The sequence below is a fragment of the Sus scrofa genome, chromosome 1 (assembly GCF_054392235.1).
Source record: "Sus scrofa isolate SSC_HxYL_T2T_F1_AM1 chromosome 1, Sscrofa_HxYL_maternal_Yorkshire_Landrace_v2.0, whole genome shotgun sequence".
NCBI lineage: Eukaryota > Metazoa > Chordata > Mammalia > Artiodactyla > Suidae > Sus > Sus scrofa.
The window spans coordinates 267,604,903-267,621,467 of record NC_139383.1 but is presented as its reverse complement, the minus strand read 5'-3'; the positions used below and the strand labels follow the sequence as shown (position 1 = coordinate 267,621,467).

The 16,565-nt window shown below is 50.6% G+C and overlaps 1 protein-coding gene across 2 annotated transcripts in view; it reads right to left on the bottom strand.

Moving 5' to 3' along the window:
- Positions 1-16,565, bottom strand: part of PAPPA (pappalysin 1) — a 240,100-nt gene that overhangs the window by 33,256 nt on the left and 190,279 nt on the right. For both annotated transcript variants that reach the window (XM_001926753.8, XM_084993952.1), the window contains 3 exons: positions 14,014-14,224; positions 12,867-13,038; positions 4,062-4,209 (listed from right to left, as the gene is read on the bottom strand). In XM_001926753.8, coding sequence (XP_001926788.6) covers positions 4,062-4,209; positions 12,867-13,038; positions 14,014-14,224 — 531 coding nt within the window. The remainder of the gene's footprint in view (positions 1-4,061; positions 4,210-12,866; positions 13,039-14,013; positions 14,225-16,565) is intronic.

The window sequence follows — 16,565 nt, the reverse complement described above, 5'->3', positions numbered from 1 at the left end:
CTCCGTTCCTGACAGGCCAGATGCTCTCACAGGCACCCATCACAGACTTGTCACATTGATTTGGTAACCTATATCAACAGCTCTCTTCCCTGCTCGACTGTAACTCCATGAGGCCAGCGCTGGCTGTGCTCCCCATTCTGTGCCCAGAGCCTGGCACTGTACATGGCAGATGATAGGCACTCAATAAGTATTTGTGAAATGAGTAAAGAGACGACGAGTGAATGAGCACATCTGGTGGAGGAGACAAGTGAGAAATGAATGAACGGCACAGTGAGTGAACGATGCATAGGCGTGAGGGTATCTCATGAAGGACGTGGTACACGGATGAATGAATGAATGAGTGAGTAAGTGGATAAAGGGCTGAAAATATGAATCAGGCAGTGAGTCAACAAAGGCACCATGACCGACCGGGACAGGGTTAGGACACTTGGCCCAGGGAAGACAGATCACTCATCGATTCTGAGGTCTCCTAAAAATCAAGGGTATCCTGTGGGATGTCCCCAGGACTCCAAAAAAGTGCTCCTTCAGAATCTGACCAGGGCCCCAAAGAAGTCATTCCCCCGCCTTAGTGCCAAGACCACCCGTGAACACTAAGTGGTTCACAAGAGTCAACTCGTAAAAAATATCCCATGCTGCTAGCCAACTAAAGGTTCCCTTCCATACGTGTGTGTGCATAGTATGTATATCTATGGGTACATGCACATATACATACAGAGATATACTGATATACAGTTTATCCATTGCCTTCCTCTTAAATCTAAAAGACTCAAAGTCTGAATTGGGCAGGGGCAGGTAGGATGGCAAGTCCATGACGACCTTTAGAACCCCTTTACTTTAAACATGGGGTCACTGATCGCAGAACGTGGGGCAAGGGGAGTCCCTGGTCTAGCTGGAGGTTTTCACCTGTCACTCATTCCCCCTGCACCCAGCCCTGTGAGACCAGCATCATCACACCTGTCTTGGAGGAGAGAGAATGAAGTGGGCAGAGCTTAGGTCACAGAGCTGCAAGTCGAGGGCCAGGAATGAAAGCCCATGCCTCTCTCACCACCAAGCCCACTGATGGATGTGGCGGAAACTTCCACGTACAGAGGGAAGAGAAAAGAAGGCAGCAGTGGGAGGGGACAGGGAGGGGGTAAAGGGTCAGAAGAGAGAAAAGGAAGGAGGACACACAAAAAGACAAAAAAAAAAAAAAAAGATGAGCGAAGAGAATAAGAGGGGGACCGCTCAGAGAAACTCAGTGGGGTGTGTTTGTCACAAGATCAGTTCTAAAAATTTTTAGGGAGCAAGGATGGACAAAGCAAACCTGCAATGACAAAATTCTTTCAAAAAAAGAAGTTCCTGCCTCTGGGAAATAGACAATGACTATTTAATCCTAAAAGGGGAAAAAAAGAAAAAAATCTGGGCACGACAAGAGGCCATGGCGAACCTAGGCAGCAGTCAGGGCTCCGTTTCTTTCTCTGCATCTCCTCCTCTGTGCTCCCCTCCCCCAGGCTGCAGCTCCTGGGCTTCAGGACCCGGGCTGCTGTGTGCTGATATATGAGCCCTAATTGGCATCATTACAGAGTGGTGATCTCACCAGGCCCCCGCCTCTCCTTCCCCAGGGGGGAGCAGGGAAGGTGGCAGCAGCCTTGGTGGCACAAACACCTTGCTGAGCTCCTTGCTGCTGCCACAGAAGCCTCCCCAGGTTGCTTGCGGAGGCAGCTACCCTGCATGGCTCCAGAAGGAGGCCTCTAGCCCCCAAGCCGGACATACACCTCAGCCCTGCCAGGCCTACAGGCCTTGGTAGATTCCCTCTCCTTGTGAGGTGGGCTTTCCCAGGGCGGTACTCGGCCTGGAAGGTGGATGGAGGGGATTTGAAGGTGGGGGGTGGGTGTGAACTGGGGCTTGGGGGAGGGAGGCCTCTCCCCTCCACCCTCCATCCTCTTTCTGCCCTCTCCCTCAGTGCCCTGTGCACCCCGACTGGCCCAGCCCCCACCCCATCACCATACTCATAAAACTGGCGTCCACGTGGCAGTGGGAACATGGGGTACAGAGCAGAGGAAGGAGATTCAGGCTCCACCATCCGACAGACTGCTTTCCCCTTCTGCTCTGACCACGGAAAAGCACATAGGGTAAAGGAACACTCTGCCACCTCCGCCCCACCGGGCATCAGAGGCAGGCCTTCCAGCTCACTGGTGTGTGCTTGTGACACAGGTACACAGTATATCCAAGTGTGAGCTATGTGTGGGTTTCTGCGTACATGCTTGTGCAGGTGACATATCTGCACGGCACCCGGCTGAAGTGCATGTGCTGGGCACGAGCTCACCGCATGGTATGTGTGTTTGCCTCTAGTGACTAAGCATCTGTATTTGTGTTTCCTTGTGCATATGTGAATGCATGTACTTGAATGAATCCATGAAGGCATGCATGCAGGAAGTCTGTTTTCAATCAGAGCTTTTTCTCCCAGGGTTGCTCCATGCCAGTCATGAGGGTGACTGAGGATTCACGTGCATGTCCTGATTGAGTTAGTGAGAAGTGTCCAGAGCCATGCACACCCATCAGGAATAATGCAGAGGAGAAAGCCTTGGCCTTGGGATGGAACAGCCAATGCTACTTGCCATGGTTACACCCATTGCCCCAACTTTCTAGAATGCCTATACAGGCCCTGTAAGATCCTACCTCCTTGTGACCTCCTGTTCAGGGTCCCTAGGGTCTGCAATATCTGTAAGATCTCCAAGTGCATTTTTTTTCTTTTTAGGGCCACACCCATGGCATATGTAAATTCCAAGGCTAGGGGTTGAATCAGAGCTGCAGCTGCCGGCCTACATCACAGCCACAGCAACATGGGATCCAAGCCACATCTGCAACCTATACCACAAACCACAGCAACACCAGATCCTTAACCTACTGAGCGAGGCCAGGGGTTGAACCCGCATCTTCATTGATACTAGTTGGGTTTGTTACCACTGAGCCACAATGGGAACTCCTCTAAGTGCCTTCTGAATCATCAGGGAGAGCAACTATGCCCTCGGGTATCTTCTGACCCATCCTGGACTAATGCAGAGCCTGAGGCCCCACTCTAGGTTTAGGTGAAGAACCTCTGAGCTCTGAGGCTACGTGTTCCCACCTTTAAAAGGAAGTGGTCAGGCCCCCTCATCCCTCTGCTCTCCAGCTATGGGCCTCCCTCCTGGACATGAAACGATAACTATAACTCTTTCTACTGGGTGAGGAAGCTGTTGGCTCTGCATGACTGGGAGTGAGTGTGTGCACAGATAACCTCCTGCTCCAGACATCCCTGGTGACTGTCCCATAAATCACACTGGCCATGAGAAAGGAACATCCAATTCCCGGGGCCTTTCATCATGGTCAATTAGGGAGTCAGCCCGAGAGGTTCGTATCACTGCCCTCCACTGAGGTCAGAGATTCCATGCCTGCCCAGTTCTCCAGAAAGCCTTGGAGCCTGTGATTAATGCATCTGTCCAGATGCCTGGTTTCAACCAGGCAAACTCTTGGCATCAAACCTCAGGCTGTCTCCCTTCACTTGGCGAGCTGGTCCATCACCACGCATAGAGTATTTTGAAAACGCTTTTTATCCTGTCTTTGGAGGCCACAAAATGCCAAGAAAAGAACTCAGACTTTGAGAAGAGGAGGTCTCAGGTCTGGGGCATGTTCTGTAACCCTTTGAGCCTCAGTTTCCTCGTCAGTTAAAGGTTATTGAGAAGGTAGATATAATGCCTCTAAGGTGTACGGTGCAGCATTGGGCCACAGTCGAAACGCTGAATGCTCGGCAAATTGTAAAATTAATAACGAAGGTGGCCAACCTGGACCCCTAGTGCATCCCTAAATAGGATATGCACCTTCATTCCTCCAGTGTAACTATGCACTCTCACCCACCCCACCCCCACATCGCCAACATCCATGCCCTCAACCCTCTAGGAGGGCACGGTCTGGGCTCATTCATCTTCACTTCCCCAGTGTTTCTTGCAGGGCCTCACATGGAAGGGGTACTCAGTTCCCCAGCGGGCATGGCCTGAGCTCCTGGAAGGACGCCCTCCCAATGCCACCCCCACGCGCCTCCATACCTATGGCATAGCCTTCGGGGCACTGCAGCTTGAGGTTGCTGTTGAGTTGGTCCGGGGCCGAGCACTGGCCTTGCATCTCCTGGCAGAGGTGGAAGGAGCCACTCCAGGTGCCATCTTTCCGGCAGTGGATGACATTGCTGCCGCGTCCCTGAATGGCACAGAAATAGTCAGGACCAGAGGGACCCCCACCTACCACATAAGGAGCCTCTCTATGTACTGTCACCCACAGCACTGAAAGTGTTCCAAAGCAGTTCCTGACAATGGTAGAAACCCAATACCCTCCAACAGAGGCAGTGTTAATGTCTCCATTTTACAGATAGGGACACTGAGGACTCCGCGTGGGAAGAAACTTATTCAAAGCATCCTGGAGAGTTTAACTCCCCAGTTTTGAAGAGCCTAGTAGTGCTCTTCCAGAGGTTTCAATTAGAGCAATTAGTTTCATTTGTTGCTGGTTTTTTTTTTTTTTTTTTTTTAGGACCACACCCACAGCATATGGAGGTTCCCAGGCTAGGGGTACAATCATCGGAGCTACAGCCGCCGGCCTACGCCATAGCCATAGGAACGAAGGATCCGAGCTGCATTTGCAGCCTACACTACAGCTCATGGCAACACAGGATCCCCAACCCACCGAGCAAGGCTAGGGATTGAACCTGCATCCTCGTGGATGCTAGTCAGGTTCATTAACCGTTGAGCCACGATGGGGACTCCTGTTGCTGTTTGTGCAACCAATGTGTACAGCTGAGTAAGTGGGGGTCCTAGAGCTGTTTGTGAGGAGGGAGGCATAACCCAAAGCTTGATTCCCCTCCATCATGAGAAAGCATCCAGGCCAGGGCTCTGCAACCTGAGATGCTTCTCAGGGCTTACCTCCCCCTCCTACCCCTCTTCTTTCCTTCCTCCCTTCTTTCCTTCCTTACCTCCCTCTACTCCAGCAATAATGGCATCCAGAAGGTGGAGTGGGGAACACTGCTATCTGTGCCCTCCCCCCAACTCTTTAAGAGACAATATCCCATTTCTCAGTCTTCTGCAAAGTCTTGATCAAATGCAGCCTTCAGACGTGGTCCTTTCTCCAAGCCGCTTTCTGAGTCTAAGATTCTAATGGGAGGTCCGGCTCTATGGAAATTTCAGAACTGCCCCTGTACCTAAGGACCGTTTCTTAGTGACCACTCTAGGCCCAGATCTAAGGGACCCAGAAGTGAAGCGATCCAGGAGGAATGACAGTCCAGTCAGGGCAGAATGACTGTGCTCAGGGGCCGTGCTGTGTGCACTCGGGGAGAGTAACTGGATGTGAGGGGCAAGCAGGAAGGTCTCAGAGAGGAGGTGATTCTAGGAGAGGGTTTTCAAGGGTGTGTAGAAGCAAGCAGAACAGGGAGGGAAGGGCACTTCCAGAGGCCAAAGGGCATTTGCAAATTTGAGAGGGAGGGAGCTGTGGAAGTGGTAAGGCAGGTAAGGCATGGGGCCTTAACTGTCTGCTTGTGGAGTCTGGACTCTATCCCTTGGGAATGGAGAAATGGGTAGTTTCTGCACAGGGGGTCTGTCTGTCTGAGAACAAGCTGAGTATTGTCTCCCTCTTTCAAGTTTACGATAAGAAGAGAACTTCCCCATGAGGCCAGAGGGGCTGACCTTGCTCCACCAATGAAAACGTCTGTGCCACGGCTGCCATGCTCTCAGCTTCCATGCAACCCCCCGTGTCTGACCTCCTGGGCCCTCACAGCCCTCGCCCTGCCTGCTACTCCAGCTCCTTGCTCCCCACAGCACTGCCGCCCACCTTGAACTTCATCAGTACTTCGTATTCTCGAAGGCACCACATGAGGCTTCACACAGCCATGCTTCTGCACGTGCTGTTCCCTCTGCCTGCTGTTTTCCTCACCTGTCTGCTCGTCCAAACACCAGCACAAGCCATCCTGTCTTAACGTCACCCTGGTTCTACAGAGTGCACTATCTGAGGTCCTTGATACCCATCACCTGCGTATCATCTGCTCTCTCCTAGATGATGAGCTAAGGCCCACGGCAGGGCCCTAGGCATCCCGCATCCCCCAGGTCCTGGCTACTTGGTCCATTCCACTCCTCACTCAATAGGTACTTTTTTTCATTTGCAAACTATTTAACAAAAGATGGGGTGAATAGGTGGAGCAGTACGGATGAATTTTTTAAACCCAAGAGGAGAAACGAAAGAGGAAATACACGAGTAAGGGAAGAAATGAATGAATAAGGGAATCGATGGATGAATGCACGCACGAGAAAACAAACTCTTGGAAAAGGCGGATGCAGGCTGAAGCGCCCTGAGAAAACAGCTGTAAGGAGACGGGATTTAGAGAGAAAGGGGGCCTCTCTCTGGGCCTCACGTGGGCCCGCATGAGGAAGGTCTGGTGGCGGTGGAAACTTCTGTGGCCATCGAGAAGCTGTGGGACAGTTGCTCAGTCCACCCAGCGGTTCTGTGGTGCTCAGGCAAAGTTCAGGCAGCTTCATGTGGCTCCAGAGAACCCCTGGGGCCTCCCAGGGCCCCAGGCCCCATGATTCCGCTGGGCCCTCGCGGGAGTAGGAAATTGACCCTGATTTCCGGGAGCCTTGGCCTGGGCCTATGATGCATTTGGCCTCCAGCCCCTGAAGGGCTGCAGACCTCAGCACTACGTGGGCCAGGGCTGGCTGGGGAGTTTGGTTTGCAACAGAGAATGTACTAGAACTAGCTAGAATCGTCTTGGGGAACTTCAAACTGGGGAGGCTCCGCTGTAGAAGGTGGGAGCATAAAGACACTGGTCTTGCTACCTCCAGTCTCTCTTCCTCCTGCCCGGCTCATCTGGCACTTTCTGCTGCTGAGGAAATCAGTGGAATCCCTCAGCTAAATCACCTTCACCTTTCAGACAGGGCTTCCTCCAGGGCTGGCAGTGCAGGGCTTCTACACTGGAACCCAGGTGACCCATCCAGCCCATCACTTGCTACACACGTCCTTCCTTCCAGTCTGCAGTCACCTGTCTTGCCCATACACTTCTGCTCCCCACGGCCACACCCTTGTCCCTGCCATGCCCTCTGTATGGTGGGCTTCCGGGAGCCTCTCTGGATTTTTGAATCTTCCTCTGGGAAGAGATCTTGGTGAGCTCAGAGCTGCCTACCACCTGGTGCAGATCCTCAGAGGATCCATGATGCTCAGTCTAGTTTCTAGAGCACAGAAGATTTGATGACGAGGATCCCATCTGGGGAGACCAGAGTCTGTGGGCCCCACTGGGTGTACTTGGCTCCAAAGGCACGATGCTGCGCACTAGAGTGAAATTTCTCACCAGAGGGCTGAGGATTGCTCAGGAAAGCATTTTCCCTCTCTGTGTATCCATCTATAAAAAAGCATACTATGCTCTCTTGAGCTCTCTTTATCTATGCAGGGCCACAAAGAACCGAGGGCATGTAATAATTATATTATCAAAACCCCACTGTGTGCCAAGTGTTTCACATACACTTAAAGATTCTATTAACAATGCAGTTAGTGTAGAAATTATGTCCCTTTTACAGATTTGGAAACTGAGGCTCAGATAGGAAGTGATAAGGTGAGTTTTTAAATGATGCTAGTATAATGGTTAAGAGATGGACTTAAGCCAAACGGCCCAAGTTCATATTCCATCTCTGCAATTTTCCCGCCATGTGGACTTGGGGAAGCTCCTTAACTTCTCTATGCCTCAACTTCCTCAGCTGTTCAAGGAGCCTGGAGTCCACTGCCTGAGAAGGTCATCATGAGGATCAAGTGAGTTCAATTAGGTGACACATTTCAAGCGTAACACACACATCGGGCTCTCTAAGTGTTCAACGTAACAGAGTGGGCTTTTCCCCGCTCTATTGCACTGTCCCTAAGGAAACTGTGGAATCAGCCCAACCATCCCCCACATTTCAGAAGTGGCAGCAGCCAGAACAGGGAGGCAGCAGGCCCCCGCCATAGAGGTCACCAGGGCTGGAGCCAGGCCTCTTCCTGAGAGTTTCCATGCCTTCACTGCGATGGAGGGGAGGTGGGGAGAGGGAGACCTAGCCTTCAACTTTGCAGAAATGAAAATGAACAAAATGATGGCCGAGAGGAAATGTGGCTACCTTGGAGCAAGGCAGAACCGGGACGCATAGTGCAAGACAAAAACAGTTAAGCTTTGGAGGCAGCCTGACCTAATAAGAGGAATCTCAGTACTACCTAGACTTCCTAGTTGGATAAGGTAGGCAGGCCACTTTACCTCACTGAACCATACCTTCCTTATCTGCAAAATGGGGCTGCAATGCCACATGCTGTGGGGCTTAAATGAAGTAGTCCATAGAAGGCACTTAGTCTAGCAAGTGGCGTGTAGGAAATGCTCAATAAATCACAGATGCTGTTACTTATCTGCCTCTGTGTCCAGTCAATGGCCTCTCGTGCTTCCTCCCACTAAGATACAGTGATGACTTGTAGCTCCAGGAGTAAGGATGGGCAGAAAATGTGGCATGTGCAATGACTTGCTTAGGAAATCTGAGATTATTTAAGATCTGACTCTGCTAGTAACTTGCTGGGTGACTTGGTTAGGTCTCTTCCCCTCTTTGGGCTCCACTAGTCCCATCTATAAGATAAATGGGTTGCAGCAAAAAATTTCTGAAGTCTGGCCCACCTCTAACATCACATGGCTCTGGGATGTTTCTGACTTCCTCTAGGAAGCCCCAGAGGCAAGTGACAGCCCTAGAAGCTGCCCTTGTATGGGGAGTCACCGTATGTATGAGAGCTGTGTGGTGTCCAGAGCAGAGCCCATTTCTGGCAGGGGCCAGCTGTATACCACTCGTGGCAGAAAGGCTCGTGCAGCCACCCTCTGTGATCTGGGCGAAAACCAGGGGGCAGTCCTGGCTCCACTCCCATGCTTCCTCTCTGCTCCTGCTACGTTGCTCAAACCCACCACTGAGTACACCTCTGACTTGTTCCTCTCCTTCTACACCCGTGTGTATCCCCAAGACAGGATGGGAAATTTTAGGATGTTCCTATCCTAAGACAGTCTGCTCCCCTAAACCACCTACAGAGCCCTCACACCACTTCTCCCTGTGTAACCCTCAGACAGCTCAGGGGCATCTGAGCTGGATGAAATGCTGAGACAATGAGCACTTCTCCCCGATCGCCTGGACATGGAATTCCTGTCCTTTACCACTCGCCTACCCTGGACATGTTTGGAGGCAGTGGGACAAGCAGAGCTCTGGAGTCAGTCAGCGCAACCTACTAACTCATAACCAGGGGCACGAGCTTAAGTCTCCCGAGACTTTTCTCCTCATCTGTAAAATAGGCATATTGTTTCTTTTTCAGAAGTTTACTGTGAGGTGTCAAAATGAGAAGAAAAAAAAAAATCTGCAGCTTCAGTTCGGCATTTAGGAAACACTTAAAATTTTTTAAAAAACCCTGTTATTCCTAAGGTTTTTCTGTCTTGCTTTATGGGGATAATAACACTATAATTCTGGGGATGAACTGTCCAATATGGTAGCCACTGTACAAGAGTGGCTGTTTACATTTAAATGTGAACTATTTGAAATTAAGTAAATGGGATATTTGGCTCAGCCACTTAGCCACATTTCCAGCGCTTTGTAGGCACATGTAGCGAGTGGCCCTCATAGCGCACAGATATGGACATTTCCATCATAGCAGAAGTTTCTACTGGGCAATGCTAGTCTAGAGTCTATATAGTCTACCGGTTTATTTGAGCAAGTGATCAAGTTTCCCTATGGTTCCTACTGGTTTCCCCAAACTACGTCATGGTCTCATGCATGACAGCTGACTTTCTGGGGCTATTGGCAGCCAAGAGAGGGCTACCTTTCAAGCCATTGCCTTTGTGTCCAGATTCTGTAAGACCCCCATATGCAGCATCATGTATTCTCTCCACTAGAGGTGACCTTAAAAGTAGGCTAGTTCATTGGTGCCTTCTCCAGGGCTGCCATGCATGGTGGTGTAGGTTGTGCACTGTACAATTCCAGGAGTTACTCATAAACATGCCCTGCTTTCATTACCTTGTTTAACCCTCACAAATAAACTGAGGTAGGTAGTGTTAACCCTCCTCCCTCATTTTATACACGAGGCAACTGAAGCTTAAAGACCTAATTAAATCACTTGCTCAAGTCCTCCAGCTAGTAAGTCGTGGAGCCAGGATTCAAATTCAGAGTCCAGATCCAGCATCATACTGGCTCCCAAGGAATGAATGAAGCAGAGGTTTGATTTGTTAACTTGCTTTTAGTGGCCGTGGGATGGAGTCTGTGAACCTCCCCTACAACAGCCCCTGTCCTCTCTTGCCAGGATCTGGAACTTGTTTGGAAAGCAAAGAATTTCCGCTCCATACAAGCTGTGTGATTCAAGATACTCCAAGCCGTACGTTTCGGCTGTGTTTACAGGCAGCAAGAGGGGATCTGAGGTGAATACGAGATTTGGCTCTCAGGCCCCTGGTCTGAGGGTAGAGGAAATTCATTTGCAGCACAAACTAGAAACGTCAATTGTGTTAGGAGCCCATTTGGCCTGCGTTCCCTCGTTCTTTTAGCCGGCAAGCAGTACCCTGCTCCTTTGCGTCTGGCCTCTCCGCCAGTTGCCAAACAGAACTGCTTGAGTCGTCTGATAAATTTACATTTTCCTCTTCTTTAAATACAAACTGGCCATGAAAGGTACTTGGCAGGCCCCCGGCAGACTGGGTTTCAGTTTGATAACATGACCACGGCCAGAATATTATTTGGCTCAGCCGTGTGGGTAACTGTTAGCAACAGTTTTATGTAAGAGAAGGAGAGGGGAGTTGATGGGCTGCATGAGGCCGTGGTAATCTCTGGCCTTTGCTCCTTCCGGTACCAGCTTCTGCTTCCTGGCTGGAGAGGGTGGGGGGTGACCGTATTACACAGACATCCCTGTGTTATCACTTTGGACAGCTCAGGAGCATCCGAGCTAGATGAAATGCTGAGACAATGAGCCCTTCTCCCCAGTTACCTGGACATGGAATTACTGTCCTTTGCCATTCGCCTGCCCTGGAAGTGCTTAGAGGCAGTGAGACAAGCAGGGCTCTGGAGTCAGTCAGCACAACCTACTAACTCAAAGCTGTGAGCACGAGCTTAGTCTCTCAAGACTTTTCTCAAGGCTCTCCAGGTAGTGCCCCACTTAGGGGGACCAGGATTCTGATTCTGACTCAGCTGACACCAGCTGTGTCACCCTGGGTGGTTGAGTGACTTTCTCATCTGGAAAATGAGGAGGCTGGCCTGGATGTTCATTGCAGTACTTCTCATGCTCTTTCACTTCCTGAATACCTACTCAGTGCTTGGCACTGTCCCAAGTGCTGAAATCACCAGGGGGATTAAAGATGCAGTCAGGCATTTCAGGACCTGGTAGGGGAAGGTGAAATGCCATACAATGCAGCGTGGTCGACGCTGACAAGGGGGAACCCCTAGCAGGGATGCCAAGCCCACAGTGCTTTCAGGAAAAGGTTCCCGGAGGAAGATGTGCCAGGGTTGACCAGGAAAGATGGTTAGGAGTGAGGTGGCTGGAAAAGGTGACAGGGGCTCTTTAGCAGAGAATGCCAAGGCCAAGGGGAGATCACTCTTACTAGTAGTGGGGAAGAGGTGCGAACACACAGCTGGGACTTTACCCTAAGGGAGGTGGGGGTCACTGGTTCACAAAGGGCTTTGAACAGGGGATCTGTCATGGTCACATCTGTGCTCGGCATAAACAGCTCTGGCTGGAATGTGGACAGAATGCTGGAAAGAGGCAAGGGTGTGAAAGCTGGGAGATGGTCAGGAAGCTGCATGGTGGCCCAGGAGAGCACTAAAGGTGGCCTGAGTTAGGGTGGTGGCACTGGAGACAGAAGGAGAGCTTCAGGAGATGTCCAGGAGAGAGACCAGGTAGGACTTGGTCGCTATTTGGATGTGAGACTGAGAGGACGGGATGGTGCTTTGACAGTGTCTGGTATTTGGCAGATGCTAATAAAGACTAAGGACTGACTTGGGGAGAAACCTACACTGGGCAGAGCTGGCTCAACTCTGGGCTCACCTGAGTAAAGATCCCAGCACACCTGTGAGTCACGGGGCTTGAGGTGTCAACCCGAGATGGTTGGTTCCGTCTAGACAGGCACTCCTCGTGGACTTAAGTCATCTCTGGAGTTAGCTGACTCCTTGTTTCTCTTTCCTATTCTTGATTTCCTAACTGACCTTAGTGGGTGGGGGTGGGGAAGCACATGGAAGGTTTAAGAAGAAGACATTCACAGAACTCTTCCAGCAGGGCCGGCAGGAGTGGTGAACTTTATCTCAGTTACATGTGGGTTGAGAGGAAATTCGCCCACTGCCATCTCCTTCTGTTCTTCTGTCTTTCCTAGTATTTTCAAAACTAGAACTACATGGCTGGTCTAAACATGGTTCCCTTTCTCTTTATGCTTGAGGAGCAACTGATTTCTCTAAAGAGTGGAAGTCCTGATTTTAAATATTTCAGGGACCAACACACATGGTGATGGTGCTGGTGATAGAAAGTCAGCAAAACCTTGGTCATTCCTTAACTCTGATCAAGTCCATACCTTGGGATTCTATATATGATCTCTTTCTTATGGGCTCTAATATGAAAATATTTTCAAAGCTAAGAATCTCGGAGCCAGTACAACATGGTGTTACAGGTAGGAACGTAGAGCCCAGGGAGATTATAAAAAAAGAGAACCACGAGAACCCAGCTTCTTAACTTCTGCATTGGTGAAACGGCCATGACCCAATTCTGGCATCTGTAGAGAGTCTCCTGAAGGAAGTGGTTCTTAATATATAGGCTCATCTTTGGCAAGCAGAGAGGAGAGGGGCCTCGGTGTTGACCGCAAGGTCAAGGAGTCTCACCTGGGCGGTATCGCTCTCTTCACACTTGATCCTACACTCGCTGTTGAACTGGAAGCCATTAGTGCACTGGTACAGCCCGTGGAATTTCGGTGGAGGAGGGTCACAGGTCACAGGAACACAAGCTCCCTCCTGCCAGCTGCCATCCTGGGTGCACTGAGTCTTGAAGGCCCTTCTTCAAGGAAGAGGTAAAAGAAGAGACATCTCAAGGACCAGATGGCTGAAGCCATGTTCTACCGAAACAGCCACATTTCCCTGGGGCCAGCTGGCCTCCCAGTCCTCTTTCCCACTCCCAATTCCCTACCTGTCCTGTTAGGTGGGGCGGGGGAGGGGACATGCATGGGAGGTAAGGAAAATATTCATAGAACTCTTTCCTCAGAGCCAAGCAAGAGTTACATGTGGACTGAAATCAAATTTGAGCCCTGCCAGCCCATGTCCCCTCCCTGCCTTCTGGAGTTCAGGGATGGGTCCAGGCACAAGGATGGTATTAATCCCTGCCTTTTTCTGTGTATCAGGCACTTTGCAAGCTCTTCACATACACGTCCTCATTCATTCTTCACAGCAATCTTCTGTGGTAACTGTTACTATCATTCCCCAAAACCTTGGTCATTCCTTAACTCTGATCAAGTCCATACCTTGGGATTCTATATATAATTTTTCTATATATGATTTTTCTTATTGCTGAAAAAATAGAGGCCCAGAGAAGTGGCTTCACTTGCCTGAGGTCACACAGCCAGCAGGCAGTTATTCACAATGTTCTTCTAGATTCCCACAGCACAGAATGGGATGAATGGTAGGTACTGCCTCTGGCCAAGGCACAAGCACTTTTTTTTTGTTTTGTTTTTAGGGCTGCACTGTGGCATATGGGAATTCCCAGGCTAGGGGTTGAATTGGAGCTGTAGCTACAAGCCTACACCACAGCCACAGCAGCACAGGATCCAAGCCACATTTGTGACCTATACCACAGCTCACAGCAACACCGGATCCTTAAGCCACTGAGCAAGGCCAGGAATCGAACCTGCATCCTCATGGATATTAATCAGGTTTGTTACCACTGAGCTACGATGGGAACTTGCTTCTAACCAGTCAGCCAGGCCTGGCTCTCCTGTTCCCCCAGCCCTGCTGAGTTTGCCTCTGCAGCCCCACTTACTTCTTTGACTTCCGGGAGGAGCCGGGTACGTGGTATCCAGGTTTGCACTTGTACTTGCAGAAAGAGCCCACCTTGTGCTTATTCTCTCGGCACCGGGCCGTCTGGAGGTCTGCGTTGGGCACCGGGGGTGGAGCCAGGCACATGAGCTCGCACAGGGCCTCTGGGAAGGACCACAGCCCATCCTCCATACAGGTCAGGAAGCTGTTGTTGCCTGGAGCACACAGGCAGGCAGGGTTAGCGGGAAGGGGCCTCTTACAGCCCAACTAATTCACAGGCTACCTGGACTTAACCCAACTTGAAGAACCACAGGACCTTCCACGTATAATTCCAGACCCTTCCACTTACAACTGAGGAACCTCGGAAGAGAAAGAGTTGCCACCCAGAAGAGGGGATGCAGCCTGGGGGGGGGACTTATCCATGTCTACAGTGAACTAAAATTTAAGACCCTGACTCCTGATCCTGAAGCCTCTTACAGAAAAGGGAGTATCACGATCCTTCCATTCACACTCCCTGCTTTTCCAGGTGAGTATTGGAGCCCAGAGATGGAGCCCCTTGCCTTCTAGTAACTGGCAGAGGAAGCTCCTATCCGCTCCTATCATGGACTCTGAGCCCTGAGATCAGCATGCTGTGTGACCTCCAGCTGCCCCTCCCTCTCTGGGCCCTATGCCCCTGAATTTGTCCTCGCCCCTCGTATGCCTGCAAGTGACAGCACTGTGGTATCTAGAGGTTTGATTTTCTGTTCAGGCCCCAGTATTCAGTGAAGCTTTGCCAAAGCAGCTGAGAGATGAGCATTCCCCCGTAGCCTGTGCCAGCTCTGACAGACGTGCTGATTGCCATCGGGAAGCTGGCCTGATGGGGAACGTTACACATAAAAGGAAAACACGGGGAGTCAGGCTTTGCACTGCCAGGTTGTATATTATCGATGCACAGCCTGCCCTAAACCTCCCCAAGACAATTAGAAACGGACCTGGAACTTGGGTCCCTCAACCAAACACTCCTCTTTCTGGTTATTCTTGAAAGGCGTTGACAACCAGGGCTGGAGGCATGTAGGAGGCGCCAGGATTTGGAAGTTGGAGGGGTGATAGGGATGGAACTGCCATTTCCTGAGTATTTATAACATACCGAGTATTTCTGATACGTGATCCCATTTATTCTCGCGACTGGGTTCTAAGTTTATGATGCCTATATGGAAAGAGAGACTTGGCGAGGCAAGTGACTTGACCAGGTTCTCATGGTTAGTCAAAGATGAAAGTCAAGTGTAAAGCCTATTCTGTGTAACTACATGACATCTGTGGTTTTGGACGGGAAGTTGGCTATGGCTGAACCCTCGCTATCCACTCTGCCAGAGCCAGCCCCAAGTCTCCCAGTCATAGGACGCAAGCAAATGCTCCTGCCTTTCAGGGTGATTCGGAGATAAAAGGAAACAACCTTGATGAACAGGGTCCAGGAAAGTACTGCTGAATTCCTTATTCGCTTCTTCCCTCCCTCCCCCTCCCTCTCTTCTTTTCTTCCTCCCCTCCTCCTGTTGGGTCCTTCCTCCAAGCCTTTGCCTTTAGCAGAAGATCTGAAAGGACCACAGGGGCGGCAGAGAACCTTCCTTCACTCCATATGCGTCTATTTAGTGCTATGTGCCAGCTACCCTTGTCTACACTGGGACAAAGCCAGGAAGAAAACAAACCCCTAACCCTACCCCCTCGGAGCTTATGTTCTAGTGGAATTGGAATAGGAAAGAACACAATAAATTGTCCTACACAGCAAAGCATGTAGGGGGCCAGAAGGCGGGAAGTGCTGTGGAGAGAAATAAGGCAGGAAAAAGCAGAAAGGTGGGAGGGTGTGCAGGCCCCTCTGCTGCTTCTCTCCAGGTTCTCACTTTCTTCTTTCTCCTCCCATGTCCATGTCATGTGGGGAGCCCAGGACCATGGGAGGTCCGCACGCCATGCTGGTGAACTGTGATGCTGCAAACTACAGCTATTTCTACATCAAGAAGAAAGAATAAAGGATGTGGAAGGATGGTTCACTGGCTTCCACAGAAGCAGAGCTTCCAGAACACCAAAGACTGCAAACTGCCCTTTTGCATGGCTCCTGTGACTGGAGGGCTGTGTTTTGGAGTCCCCAGTTCTAGCAAGAGCTTCGCAGGGAGAGGAGCCACTAAAGGTAAGGGGCGTACACCGTCTCTGAGTTTCTCAAGATGGATAAAATACCTCTGGGAAAAGGACGGAGATGCTTTTAAAGTACAGCCTATCAGCTCTGCCAATCGTGGATGGTGAAGCAGAAGTCATGCTTCTCTCGTGGCAAGCGAACATAAAAACTGCAAAATGGTAATCAAGAGAGAAAATGTAAACCCAGAAATGTACATTCTGGAAGAGGGTAAGGAGGAGTGAGCTGTGCATCACCGTCAAAAGAAAAACTGCGCTCAAGCAAGAACTGGTGATTCAGGACCGTGGACATGCCCCCACCCACAACCAAGGAAATCCCAGAGATGCAGATGCTAAACTGAAGGATTCTAGTCCTAGCCAAGGAACTTAGGCTGCAGGTGTGGCCATAAATATATA